Source organism: Pelecanus crispus, chromosome 3, assembly GCF_030463565.1.
Source record: "Pelecanus crispus isolate bPelCri1 chromosome 3, bPelCri1.pri, whole genome shotgun sequence".
NCBI classification, from domain to species: Eukaryota; Metazoa; Chordata; class Aves; order Pelecaniformes; family Pelecanidae; genus Pelecanus; species Pelecanus crispus.
This window is the reverse complement of record NC_134645.1, coordinates 50,455,792-50,469,902: the sequence shown is the minus strand read 5'-3', so window position 1 is coordinate 50,469,902 and position 14,111 is coordinate 50,455,792. Positions and strand designations below refer to the sequence as shown.

The 14,111-nt window shown below is 37.6% G+C and overlaps 1 protein-coding gene across 2 annotated transcripts in view; it reads left to right on the top strand.

Moving 5' to 3' along the window:
• Positions 1 to 14,111, top strand: part of LOC104023781 (serine/threonine-protein kinase D3) — a 46,197-nt gene that overhangs the window by 13,190 nt on the left and 18,896 nt on the right. For both annotated transcript variants that reach the window (XM_075706794.1, XM_075706795.1), the window contains exons 3-9: positions 2,620 to 2,758; positions 4,457 to 4,588; positions 5,304 to 5,461; positions 7,152 to 7,341; positions 10,143 to 10,220; positions 12,215 to 12,398; positions 13,973 to 14,096. In XM_075706794.1, coding sequence (XP_075562909.1) covers positions 2,620 to 2,758; positions 4,457 to 4,588; positions 5,304 to 5,461; positions 7,152 to 7,341; positions 10,143 to 10,220; positions 12,215 to 12,398; positions 13,973 to 14,096 — 1,005 coding nt within the window. The remainder of the gene's footprint in view (positions 1 to 2,619; positions 2,759 to 4,456; positions 4,589 to 5,303; positions 5,462 to 7,151; positions 7,342 to 10,142; positions 10,221 to 12,214; positions 12,399 to 13,972; positions 14,097 to 14,111) is intronic.

Genomic DNA, 14,111 nt, shown 5'->3' with positions numbered 1-14,111 from the left:
GTAGTCACCAAAATTAATGTGGTATGTTTAAAACATTTTAATAACTCCAAGATTTGTACATGAGAATGGATAAACGGTGTCACATGCAGGACACATATGGTCATAGCATTTAAAATAAGTCCTTCTTGTGTGACCTGGTTACTGGGGTGGGGGATTATGTGTAGGGATGTTCTGGCAGCTGTAGGATGGGTTTATGGTCTCAATGAATGAAAAAAAGAGAAACAAAGACGTATCTTTATCGAAAGAAGGAGACTTAAGCCTGTGAAATATCTTAGAGGTTCCTTAAAATCTGTGGTTTGTAGGTGGTTCTGTGAATTTAATACAAAGAGGCGGTAGTTCACACTGATTTTCTGAATCATCAGTTGTCCCTCCTGGCAGCTGAAATTAATATCAGCATTAATAAAAGTGTCATGGTTATCTGCAGGCAGATACATACCATATTCACATTGATTTTTCTCTCCTTTTTGTTGGAATTAAGTTTTTCAGCAGCATTATGCAATTGATATGCTATAAATAGAAGTTGTCTTGAGGATACAATTGATTATAGCATTGATGTGGTAGCTTTCTCTTCTTGATACTAGCATTAAGATGTGATACCTGGCTAAACAGTGTATATACTATCAAGGAATAAAACCTCACAGCACTTACCAAAAATGTAGATATAACTTGTTTTCTTGTTAATTGAGGCACAGTGGAATTTTGAGGTAGAGCTTAAAGCAGGTTTATACACTGTTTCAGGTATGAAGAACTGTCAGTTCCCTTGGAAGAATTACTAGTGTGCTGTATCTATGCATGCTCTGAATATGAAGTCAAGGCCTGTGCATACTTGCAGAGATACTGAGACACGTATTTGGGCAGCACAGCTGATTCTCAAGCTTTTTATTTGCTTTCCTAATACAAATAATCTTGGGGAGATTGGAAAAATGTAATTTTCAGAATATTCATGGATATTTGCTATTTATCAAGATGAATCAGCAGATGAGTATACTGAAATATAGTACGGTAAGAGAGGAGTTCTTACAGGTAATTCCAGATGACCTAAAGGATTTTAAGCAATAGCATTTTATTGTTTAAAGGTTTAAAAAGCATCTATTTTAAGGGAATATAATGCTACTGTCATATCTGTACTGTCATAGCTACTGTACAGAGTACAAGAGAGTATCAAATTTATGTAGGGAACTTAAGAGTGACTTGGGAGACAGAGGAAGCAGCCTGCTTGTTTGGCTTCAGCCCAGTAAATCAGTTTCTTGGTACTGTGGATTAAATACCTATTGGTGTCCATATAATTTTGTCAGGTCCATCTTTTGCTTTTGCTGGGTTAAATGGCACAAATTCTGCCTCTCTTTGTGACTGTCCAAGTAGATAATATGCTTTCCAGAGCACAGGGATTCTTCAGTATTATGTGTAATATAAATGTGTAGGGTGTGCACACCAAAAGAGGGAAGGCCAACTTAATATTTTGGATAAAATTGCTACCGGAAACAGGAAGTTATTTTCTCTCTGAATGGGAAGGGAGTGTGAAAACAATGGGTGTGACGGATACCTTCATTATGTCTCTGACTTGGTAGAAACAAGTCTTTGACTACTTTAGTTAAGGACAGTTAATATACCACAAGCTTCATGCAGTTTAGACCCTGTTACTTATTGACCGTGCAAGATCTAAATTACCAAACTGTAGTCTGTTACCTAATTAATTGAAAGTTTGTTGTGTGCTTTTCCATAATTTTTTCCCCCATTCTTCCTGTTTTCTTCTGTGAAGCGCTTCTGTGTGTGTGTTCACACCTTGAGTTTCAGTCCCAATTTAAACAAAAAGGCCAAAGGAGCTGGTTGATTGGTACTCATTCCTCTCCAGGGTCTATTCGTGCTCTTCTCTGTGAACTGTCTGTTTACTTTTAAGCTTTTAATTTTGTTTTACTCACACTTGACAATATGTTGAAGAGTGGGGAAAACACAGAATAAGAAAGCTATTTTCAGTGAAGTGTCATGGAAAAATGGCATGTTACTTAGTGTATCTATTCCCTATATGGATTTGCAATATTATCTTCTGTCCTTGGCAGGAATCAAGTTTTCCTTTTCTTGCATCTGCGTATCTAAGCTGTTGTAGAACAATGACGTGGAGCCTCTCTTGGCTTGACCCTCAAGAAGAGTGTGGCAGGTGCTGCAGGAGTGTCTCAAGCTGAATACCTGCCTGACCAGAATGTCTGTGAAATAAGGGTTACAAGTGGTGGTATCTGAGTTGGAAAGAGCTGCATTGGCTTTCAGGTGCTAGACTGATTATGGAGGTCTGAGAGATTAAAAACCCAAAGAAACAAAAACCCTAACATTTTTTCTTTCTAGGTTTGAAAAAAAAAAAAGTGTCACTGTTGGTGGGGGGGCACAGGAAAGAAGTTGGTATTGATGGGTTTTATTTGAGGTTTTTTTGGTGGTTTGGGGTTTTTTTTTTAACCTTTATGTCACATTTCAGTTCAGAAAATGCTTCAGTTCCTCAAAAATAAAGCAGATCAATTTTGTTTCCATGGAACACTTAAAACACTCAAGTTCTGTAGCTGCTATTAAAAACATCTATGTGTAAGATTATCAAAGACCATGTGTTAATTTAGAGTTTGCTTTCTATTGCAGTTCCCAGAGTGTGGTTTCTTTGGCATGTATGACAAAATTCTCCTCTTCCGTCATGACCTGAACTCAGATAATATTTTACAACGGATTACATCAGCAGAAGAGATACATGAGGGAGATCTTGTTGAGGTTGTACTCTCTGGTAGGTATTATTGTAGCAGTGGAACAGTGCTTTATTCAGTAGATTAAAAGAAAATAGAACTTTATGGAACATTGTGATGCTTGCCTTGAGCTCTTTGACTTAAGTCTCAGACTGCGTCACTGTTTTTGGGTAGAGGTTTCCAAGAAAATGAATGTGGTACTGATACTTCAGTGCTGAGTTTTATTATAGTTTCATTGTCATGTTTTAATCTTCTTCAGGTTTATTATTATAAATAAATCTGAATGATAATTTATAATTATATAAGTTTATTATTATAATTATTGAAGCTGAAATGCAGGTAGGATTCAGGACTTGCTCTTCTAACCCTGTTCTTGGCTTTCTTTTGCTTACATCTGTCTTTTTCTTCTGTAGCTTTCATCATTGATGGTTTACACTGCTAAAAGGCTTCATAGAAATGTAGTTGCTGATTCATACCCATAAGGACAGAGTCTTAAGGGTTATTGTGGTGTTTGAAAACAGTTTCTTTTAAATGATAAAGTTCTTAGAGTGGTGATTATTAACCTGTAGTACTCTTCAGTAATGAGGACAAAAACCCCTCAAACCCTGACTGATTTGAACTGTATGTGTTTCATCAATATCCTGTTGAATTCAACCAAAAGCCAGCTGTAGTTAAACTACAAATAAAAGCTGGACTAGTATCGAGCAGTTCTTTAGACTTCGAGGGCTAAATGCACAACTGAGGTTATGTTCTAAAAAGAGAGATCTCTTGGCTGTCATGGGATTAGATTTGTAAATTGGATCAATAAAGTATGATTTCCAGAGTAATAAGGCTGAGTTCCTTGGCTGCATTTCAGGACCTACTATTCTAGGCATGTCTAGGACGTTCAGTAGTTGATCATCTTGGTTTGAACTTTTCATTGCTTCTGGTGAATGGCATATTTGGAAAATTTGTCTTGTGTGTCTCTTCTTGACAATCTCCAATAGTTTCCTTATAAACAGACAGACCACCAGAAACTGAGGCATTTTGAAGACATGTAAATCTCTTTCAGTAGAGTTTTAAAACTGAGACATGAGAATCTGAATATGAAGTGTTAGTACATATTTGGTCAAAGAAAAGTAGCCATCAGGGCAAGGTAGTGTTGGTGTAAAATACTTTTTGGGTTTTTTTTACATTCCAAAGAAACAGGACCAAAAAATTCATTTAAATATATCTGTGCATGTTTAAGAAAAAGAACATTACTAGTGAAGTTTCCAGTGTTCCATGGAAACTCAGTTGTTTTAATACACGCAGTGGTCAATCTAATAAGCTTTTACTGAAAAAATCCTTTAGAAGACAAAAATCTAACCTATAGAACTGTCCTTCATTTGAAAATTTTGTAGGTTGCAAACCAGCTTGAAAATTAAGTTGCTCTTTCAGATGTTTACTGTTAAGTTGATTTTAGGAAAGCTTGTTGTATTTGCCTTCTCAGCTTATTGAGGTTTCCAACGTTGTGACTCATACTGTTGATTAGTTGTGGCCATTAGCCTACAGAATCCAACGTTTTTTTTCCTCAGTAAAAAAGCTTACTGAAAACTATGTAATCTAAATGCATATTTAAATGCTAAACAGTAAAATGCTGATGTCTAAACAGCTCATTAGTGTTCTTTGAATCTGCCATTTTTAAAACAACATGTTCTTTCCATAAATCCTTGTTGATCCTGTAGCAAGGACCATAACTTACTGCAATTTTTTAAAAGCTTTGGCTACAGTTGAAGATTTCCAGATTCGTCCTCATGCACTTTATGTGCATTCCTACAAGGCTCCTACTTTTTGTGACTACTGCGGAGAGATGCTTTGGGGTTTGGTACGACAAGGATTAAAATGTGAAGGTAAGTTGGTGATTTTTAGTGTATTTTTGTGTGTGTGTATCTACATAAGTTGAGGAAGAAGAAATTGTATCTTGTTTGATATGTTAGCATGTGATAAATGTAGTATTTCATAGAGTTGGAAGGTGGTGTGCATCAGGAAACCTGAGTTCTGATCCCAGCTTTAACACAAGCTGTGTGTGACCTTGGGCAAATAACTTCAGTGTTCTTGTTTCCCACTTAAAAAAAAAAAAAATAGCTAGCTTACAAGTGTGTGTTCTTTGCACAAGGAGCACATACTTTGAAGAGACTCCTGAAGGGGAATCCCTTTTCTTATGGCCTTCATCCAGCTGGCTGCGGAGCAGTCTGCAGCCTGCTGTCAGGTACTGACGCTGCCTGCTCACTGGCTTCAACTTGGCTCTTGCGCTGCTAAGTGAGGGAGTGATGAAAGCCTCCTGGTAGGGGGAAAAGCGTGGAGGGTGATCAGCTGCTTTGGAGTCTCAGACCTTGTTTCTAGAGCTGGGCTTACTAGAGATGAGTATTATAGCAAGTAATGCCAAAAAAGCTGTGTCTGTGGATCACATCAAGAACACTAAAAGAGGAGAATGTAACAGAACAATCTATTTCTGCCTTTACCATTTTCCTGATCATCTTTTTAACTGCTTTATCAAAATATTAGTACTGGTTTTGTTACTTGGAATGTTGGGAGTTTTTGTCTAAAAAAACCCATTTCTTTCAGGTTGTGGGTTAAACTACCATAAGCGATGTGCCTTCAAGATTCCAAATAACTGCAGTGGAGTGAGAAAGAGGCGTCTGTCTAATGTCTCTTTACCAGGAGCAGGGCTTTCAGTTCCAAGACCAGCACAAGCTGAATACACATCCTCTGCCTCTGAAGAAGTATGTAATGTGAAAAGGGAAACAATTTCTGGTTTTAAATCCTTTAACCTCTGGGATACTAGCTAGTGCTGCAAGTGGCTCATAATGAGTATGAGGGAGTTGAGCTTAACCATTATGATTGGTTTTAGTTCATTTTTAAATCTAGTGAGTCTTAGACTGTGACACTTACTGATAACTATTACTACTGTGAGAAATGAAATGGGAAGTAAATTATAACTTTTATGTATAGTTTTGTTATTAGCCTGTCACTCCCAGTTATATGAACTCTGAGAACTTTGGTTTCAGGAATGATAAAACCTTGCCTTCTTTGTAATACAGATTCATTTTGTAATTATGATATCAGTATAGAATAGTTACTTAGCTAAAGCTGTACAAATTGTAAGCTTTTATGCTGGGAGAGGAGAGAGTGTTCCTCATATGGTGGTAAGCTTTTCACAGAGTTAATCTAAAAAAAACCCAAGGCCTATCAAGGAGGGTGTAGGGGAGGAAGGGCTTACAGTAAAACAAGCATTCATAATAGTTCTTTGTTATAATGGTTATGATGATTGCTGAGAGGCTATCAATTATACTGCAACTATATTGGGATCTTAAGGCAGGGCAGGCAGTGATTAGATCCATTTGTTCCATTGCTGCTTTCACCATGGGATAAAAGCAGTGCTTTTGACGCTTAGTCTTTCTTACTTATCTAATTCTATTATTTTACAGTATAACAATTCTCTTACATTCTTACCATAGTTTAAAATATAAATTGTATAGATTTTCTAGTTCAAGAATGGAATTTTTTAGCTAGAGGCTACAAAGCCTAGTCTTGAGTCATGAAAAATATTTATTCTGATGTTTATAACTATTGGCGAGATTTATTCAGTGAATGTGGAATTGTAAGCATTTCTCTTCTGGTGGAATTCAACTTTGATTTCTACATGTGTGTTTAGTACCTCTTTGACACCTCTTCTTTGCTATCCAGTTTCAAATACTTGGCTTAGATGATCAATAAAACATTATCATATTTGCAGTTCATCTTTCAGCAGTCTTAAAATGCTTTAGGTCAGATGTACAGGGCCATGTTCCTTTACATTATTCTGTAGATGTGGGTAACTGTACATTTATCTGGGTGAATGTTCAGTATGATACCCAGTGCCTTTTTTTGTTTTAATTGCCAAAGTTTTTGTTTTAACTTAATTTCAAAGATTTCTTGTGGGGTTAATTTCCAAAATGATTTTTTAATTTTCTAAGTATTTTTGCCTAACTTAGTAAGCTATCCAGGAGTGCTGTACTTTGCTTTTTAAAACTGATAGCTTGAGGTAGTGATTTGATTTTTGGTTTGCCTACCTCCAGCATTTTCCATTTTGTCCCCTACATGGGGGTCTGTATATGCTGTCTGTGAACCTTGCCAGGTTCCTTAAAAAAGGTCATAAAAGTGAATTTTTAGCATTTTAGCTTCTGTGGAAATAAAGATTCATACATACTTTGCTGCTCTCTGCAAGGATTTTTCTGTCTGGGGTTTTCTTGGTTTTGTTTTATGATATCAGAATGTCCTCTTAAAGCTTCTTGGCCAGATTGCTGTCTTATTCAGTCATTTTCTGAGCCAACACCTCCTTCCCAGCTCCACTGAAATTTCACACACACCCCACCCCCGCCCCCTGAAGTAGAACTGTTTTCATGCAAATGGTGTATACCTTCTTTATTGCAGCGCTGCTGCCCGGAACCTAGTAAGAGGATTCCCTCCTGGAGTGGCCGTCCCATCTGGATGGAAAAGATGGTGCTTTGCAGAGTGAAGGTTCCGCACACCTTTGCTGTTCACTCTTACACTCGTCCCACCATATGCCAGTATTGCAAACGGCTGCTCAAGGGCCTTTTTCGCCAAGGAATGCAGTGTAAAGGTAAACATTTAATTTTCTGCTGCAGTGATAAGTTTTAGTAAAGGTCTTGTATTTAAAACTGATTTCAACTTAGATTGCCAGAAAGTTGTATACTGCGAAAGGGGACAGTATTAACTTTTGAAAAATTGCATATTTTTGAGAGGATTACAGCAGCCCTCATTTTCATTTTAGTGGACTGTGCATTGTATATTTTTCTGAAAAATAAGATTTAATCACTTGTAGAATCGGAACACCTTAATTCTACAAGGATAGTTCCAAATTAATAAAAATGGGAAATACTTCCCTTTGTTCAATGTCTGTCTTCTAGACTCATCACTAAAGAATTTGTAACTTTTCATTATGTTATTCTAGTACAGAATGCTGGTTATTATCTTTTGGAAAAAAATTATACAGGTAGGTGCCTTTCCTGAACTAGTTTAGTTCAGCTGCATTTTTATTATCATCAGCTGTTTTTTATTTAGCATATGTTAAGGTGCATGACTTCAGTTCTCAGACCCTTTTATGCAGTTCCTAGGGCATAACTATGACATTGTGATCTTCTTCCGGCTCTTTATTGCTGGATAGCACAGATCTGTCAGCTTTGTTGCAGGAAAGAAAACTAGTGATGAATTCTAAATATTAATATAGAAAAGACTTTCCATTGCTCTCATGTGAGTTTGTCAAACATGAGTACCAAAGGTCAACATTTTGAAAGAGATCACTTAATACATTTTCAGTTACCTTTCGTAGAAGAGAGCAAAAATTGTAAGCTTATAGCTGTGTTATTTCTTTTGACTAAAAATACTGCTGTCTCATGTAAGTAAGGAAGAAGTTTTATCTTCCGTTTCTGTTTTTTTTTTAATTTGCAGTCTTTGTAGTCTGTGTGAAGTCTGCATCCTGAACTGTTTTTGATCTTTTTCTTTTTTTCAGTCAGTGTGTCTCTTGGATACATGTAATACATAAATAATGAAGCCTGAAAAAGATGCTTTGCAGTTTTAACATATAGATGCTACTGACCATATACGGTTTTGACTGTATATCCAGCTGAACAAATGGGGCTACCACATCAGTTTCAGGAAAGTGAATGACACTGGATAAAAATAGCATTTATGTATGGAAAACAAGCCTAGAGAAATGTTATGTATATGCACAGGACAGAAATAAGTATATGAATAGGCCTCCATCTGTGCAGTATGATCCTATACGTATTTTTAATGTATCAGGAATTGATACCAAACAATCAAAATATTTTCATACTGCTTTTTCCTACAGATTCTTAAGGTTTCCCACCGCCTTCCTTGTGCACATTCCTAAAGCTTGGGGTCTTTCAGCAGTCCCATGTTCCTGAGTACCCGTAAGAGCCCTGGATTTCTTGAATTCATCCAGGCTTCTACTTGGACTCTGAGGATGATCTTTGGGATGCTAAGGCTATATTTGTGGTAATAAATTAAATGTGCTCTGGAACATTCCTGGACACTAAGGTCAACTGGGACAAAATGACCAGTGCTCATGAAGAAGTTTTCTTAGCATCCCAGCTTGGGTGGCTGTATGCAGACTGCCTGTTGGGAACAGTTTCATGGGATGCTCTGATTTATGAACTAGACCTGGGAACTGTTTGGGACTGTGCTAATGCTGTGGGCAAAAACATGCTAGGGGACGTTTCTAACTGTTTACTAGACTAGAGAGTTGCATTGCAGTACCCAAGAATGTTTCTGGATATAGTTTAATTTATTAGGATTGACTTGCTCTTAGTCTTTGTAGTTCCCTGGTAGGATTTGAAAAGTCTCTGTTTCTTCCAGCCCCATTCAAACTAGCAAAGTAACCATATTCTGTAATATGGACTGAAAACACTGCTATAGAAAGGACAGTTCATTGGTGTCCTAGGATGCTTCCTTGTAGGCACTTAGAAGCTGAACAGCATTGTATTTTGCTCCAGGGTTTGGCTTCTCTGCTACTAAAAATGGGGATATAATGATTTTTCTCTTGTCTGGGCCTAAAAGGAGAGCACAATGAGCTTTCTTTGGGTAGCAGAAAGGGGCTAAATTATCAGTTTGAAAACAGTTGTGGGGGCAGTAGGGAGTTTTGAAATTCATTATGTTGATACAGAGTTGAAAATTACAGCAGTGGCGCTAATAAAGGAATTTCCTGTTAATACCGCTGATGTTGTATGCTGGAATTTGCTCAGTAGGCTGCATCTGATACCTCAGATGCAGAAATGGCACACATCCAGGTTAGATTTCATCTGCACGTCAGGCCAGATCTGGACATAACATTATTCTGTCTGCCCTATGTCAGCAGGCAGAAGTGGAGCTTCAGTGTTCAGCCAAATCTGTAATCTGAATGATAGGGGAACTGGACTTTGCGATTTACTGCAGAGTATATTTGCTCTGTGATATAGGTGTGTGATGCTAGAGGCTTTGATGGCTGCAAGTCTTAGGCAGCAGGTGGGGCAAAATGATAGAGCTGAGACATTTAAATCATATAGCAATGGAAAAAAGGGTGTGGAACAGATGAGAGGGTGGGAAAAATTACATCATAATGGAAAAAATAACTACAGAGAAAGACAGAGAACTAGAAAACTCTTTTGTCCTGGAAGGAGGAAGTGCTGACATAATAAATAGTGGTGGGACAAATCAACACGTGACATCAGGACAAGATTGTTAATTTCCTTCTGGAGGTGACCTCATTGGTGCTGTCTTCAGTTACATGCAAATGTGTGCATCTGAACTGAAGCTTGTGATGGAAGTACTGAATGATAGAATGTTAGCGTCTGAGTAGGAGTAAGATTCTGGTATCATGGGCTTATTTATCTTTTATTTTAGACTGCAGATTCAACTGTCACAAACGCTGTGCATCTAAAGTACCTAGAGACTGTCTTGGAGAGGTGACTTTCAATGGAGGTAAGATGAGAAACACGCTTTCAAATACTGACAGATCTTTGGAGGCTTAACAAGATGCATTAGCTTTTGGTTCCCTCATCTTTGAATATCTTATGTCTTTTTGTTTTCTCTTCCCAGTTTTTTCACCTGAGATCACAGACAATTAAAAAGATTCACTGTAAATCTTACACTCTGGTGACTTTCATTTTACTTAATCAGTCTTGGCAAATATAGTATGCTTTGCTTGAGGTTGCTCAAGGAAAATAAAAAAATCAAGAAGCCTTCTCAATGTACAAAAATTAAACATCTGTTGTGATCGGTCTGCTCATTGTTCACCATGAAATATATATTTTTAAATGTTAATAACTGAAGACAAGTACCATTTTTTGTGACTTTCTCATATCCATGATTTTTAGTGGCCAGAGCTAGCCCAGCAGTTTGTGAGGTAAAAGAGAAAGGGAAAAAACAAAACAAACCAAAACACCCTGCTCTGATTTTTTTCAAGCCTCAGTTTAGTAGGACTATTTTCTGAGTAGACCTTACAGAGTTGAAAGGGGAAGGTGAGGAATGGTGTGTGGCAGAAAGTTCAGAGTCTTATTCTTAGAAGTTTTAGACCAGTATTAAACTGACGAAATACGGGATGGATGAGCAGACAGTGAGGTGGATTAAAAGCTGGTTGAATGGATGGGCCTAGAGGGTGATGATCAGTGGCATGAAGTCTAGTTGGAGGCTGGTAACTAGTGGTGTAGCCCAGGGGCCAATACTGGGTCCAATCCTGTTTGACATCTTGATTAATGATTTGGATTATGTGTACCCTCAGCAAGTCTGCCAATGACTGGGAGGACTGGCTGATACGCTGGAGGGTTGTGCTGCCATCCGGAGGGACTTTGGCAGGCTGGAGAAATGGGCTGACAAGGGGTAGTTGGACCAGATGACCTCCAGAGGTCCCCTCTAACTTCAACCATTCTGTGATTGTGTTGTCCAAAATCTTGATCCTTAGCATGCATATTTTTGAGGGGAATAAAACTGATGACATGCAGCAGATCACACCAAACTGTACAACCTGATTCAGAGGCCTCAGCAGCAGCCCTCTTAGCCAGTGGGTCCATTGCCATTGCATAACGTATCCCATCTGTTCATGCCTGCCTTCTCCAGCTCTAAGGCTCTTGCCTGGGTCTTGAGACTGATGGCAGTGAACAATAATGTGCAACATGTTGCTGCAACCTGCTTTCACCACCCTTGTGATGCTAAGGTGCTAGACGACGTAGTTTGGGAACTGCAGTTTCAGACAATTCTTCTGTGGACGTAAGGAGTTGTTTATTTTTGCTGTTCTTTCTCCCATCCTTAAATTGAACTCTCCTCAGCCCAAAAAAAGAAAAAAAAAAGGCTACAGATGAAGGTATTTGTATGTCTTAATTCTTAGTTTTCCACAGTGCAAGTTGTACAGCTTTTGGACACTTTAAACTTCTGCCAGTAGAGAGTCAGATGCGAATAAGATCTGTTGTGCTTTTCTCTTCCTGCGGTACCACAGCCCCTTTCTCTCTTCTGCTATTATGGGCTACAAGGGCAGCGAGAACAGAGTTGGGTTTCTGTTGACGGAGAATTTCATTTGCACAGGAATAATTTTCTGGGTCATCTCTAGCCATCAAAAGGTTACTTTGTACTTACTACTTGTGGAACAGAATTACTTAATGAGATTTACGTTTAGACCTTAAGCTTTTCTTTCAGTATGATTCTTGTTTTGGTTGGGTCTTTATTGCCTTGGCATTTAGCAAAAACAAATTGATAATGTTCATTAGCACGCTCTGCATCATTTATCAAAAATGAAGATTGTGTATATTCTGATTGTACTTTTATGTTTACTTGCATGAATGTGAACTGAGGAAGAAATTTTGTGGAGTTTTGGGGGTTTTTTTTGGTGTGGGGTTTGTTTTTGGGTTTGTGGTTTGTGGTTTTTGTTTTTTTTTTTTTTAATTGTGTAATTGAAATATATCTGAATCCTGTGTTGTTTCCAGAACCTGCTAGCCCAGGCCAGGACTTGGATATGCCAATGGAAGTTGACAGCAGTGAAATGAACAGTGATGGTAGTCGGGGTCTAGATGATGCTGAAGAGCCCTCTCCTCCAGAGGACAAAATCTTCTTTATGGATCCATCTGACCTTGATGCAGACAAAGACGAGGAAGCTGTCAAAACCATCAGGTAAATCATAAGGTGGATTTCTTTGCTCTGGATGTACTTTCCTCAATATTTTGAAGTAAAACTTTGAGTAAAACATTTCTGATAAGCAGTAAAACTGGGTTAAAAGTGTAGTTTCTCCATTTGTGTTTTTTTAACTTGAAACTGCTTTGTAAAATTATCCTGTCCCAAGAAAATCTGAAACATAAATAAATTGAAATATTATGGTCTCTTCTAATTGGAAAAAGTGCTGTGCTATGACTGTTATGAAAGAAATAAAGCTAGTGGTAAAATTTATGGCTTAACTTGACGTGGCTAAGACATGACTAAGATCTTTGTGACTTTAGCCTAATTTAGTTACTGTTATACATGTGTTGATTTAAAAGGAATTACTCAAGATATTTTAATGTTCACATCACAGTTTATACACATTTGAGGCAGAAGTTTGATTCATATAACTTGAATGTGATTTTTCTGGAGTCTTCTATCTGATAACTGTTACATAGTTCCTTTAATCAAGTTTGGTGTTTTTACTTTCTGTATTACTCTGAATAGTGTCATCCTGATTTTAGGTGAGTCATTATTAATAATGTAAGAGCAGTTGTATTGGGTCAAACCAAAGGTCGTTTTAGCTCAGTCCTTAATAGCAAATATGTGAGGAAGAGCATATAGTGATACCTTCTCAACTTTCAGTGATTTATAGCTCAAGGACTTCCTGAGTTGGAAGTAGCATCTCTTTTGTGTTCCATCTCTAGGTAGGATTTTTCCATTTATTTCTAATAGCATTTGAAGCAATTAAAGTGGGTTTGGTGTTGGGTTTTTTTTTTGTTTTGTTTTGTTTTTTTTGGCATGCACGGCATCCTGTGGCAGCCAATTCTACAGTGTAACTGTGTGCTGTGTTAAAGCATCCTTACATTTTTAGTTTTGAATCTGCCATGTGATTTCATGTGTTTGCAAACATTTCTGTTAGTGCCACATGTAGGAGCTCTGGTGTTAAGCGGGCAGCTTAGTGGTTCATTCCATCTTCAACAGTATGAAAACCTGTATGTTTAATGACTCTGTCAGAACGTTATAGACTGTCAAATTCTTTGTCTGCAGGACATTTAATATCCCTGAGCATTGATAAAATTTCCTAGTGCAGCTGTGATTTGAGTTAACACACCCCTGTTGATATTTTCATAAATTGAAAGTATGCTTAGATAGGGCCCTTTATTAGTGTAATAACAATATGAAGAAGTAGTATAGTCAACTTAGACAAGAGAAAATAATAGCAGTGCTGATGTAAATTATATTTTTATGCTGGATTAAGACCAGCAGTCTCAGCCAATTGTTTTGAGAGAGGACGATTTCTGTAGGTGTCCTCATTCCAGTGTGTTTCTTCTGTGTTCCATAGAGTAATTTAAGTGCTACAGTACTTGCACGAGGAGAGGTAGGGGAAGCTCAGATACCTTATTAATTTCATCTATCAATGAAGTAATTTGTATGGGAAGAAAAAGTGCCTGTTCCTGAAAATTATGGGCTGAATGTGTAGTACCAGTGTAATTGCAGTACTGTTGTATTTTAACTTGTTAAATATTAGTTGTTCTATCTTTTTTTAGTCCTTCAACAAGCAATAATATTCCTCTCATGAGAGTTGTACAGTCGATCAAGCACACAAAGAGGAAGAGCAGTACAATGGTGAAGGAAGGATGGATGGTGCACTATACTAGTAGAGACAATCTGGTGAGTAACTTTAGT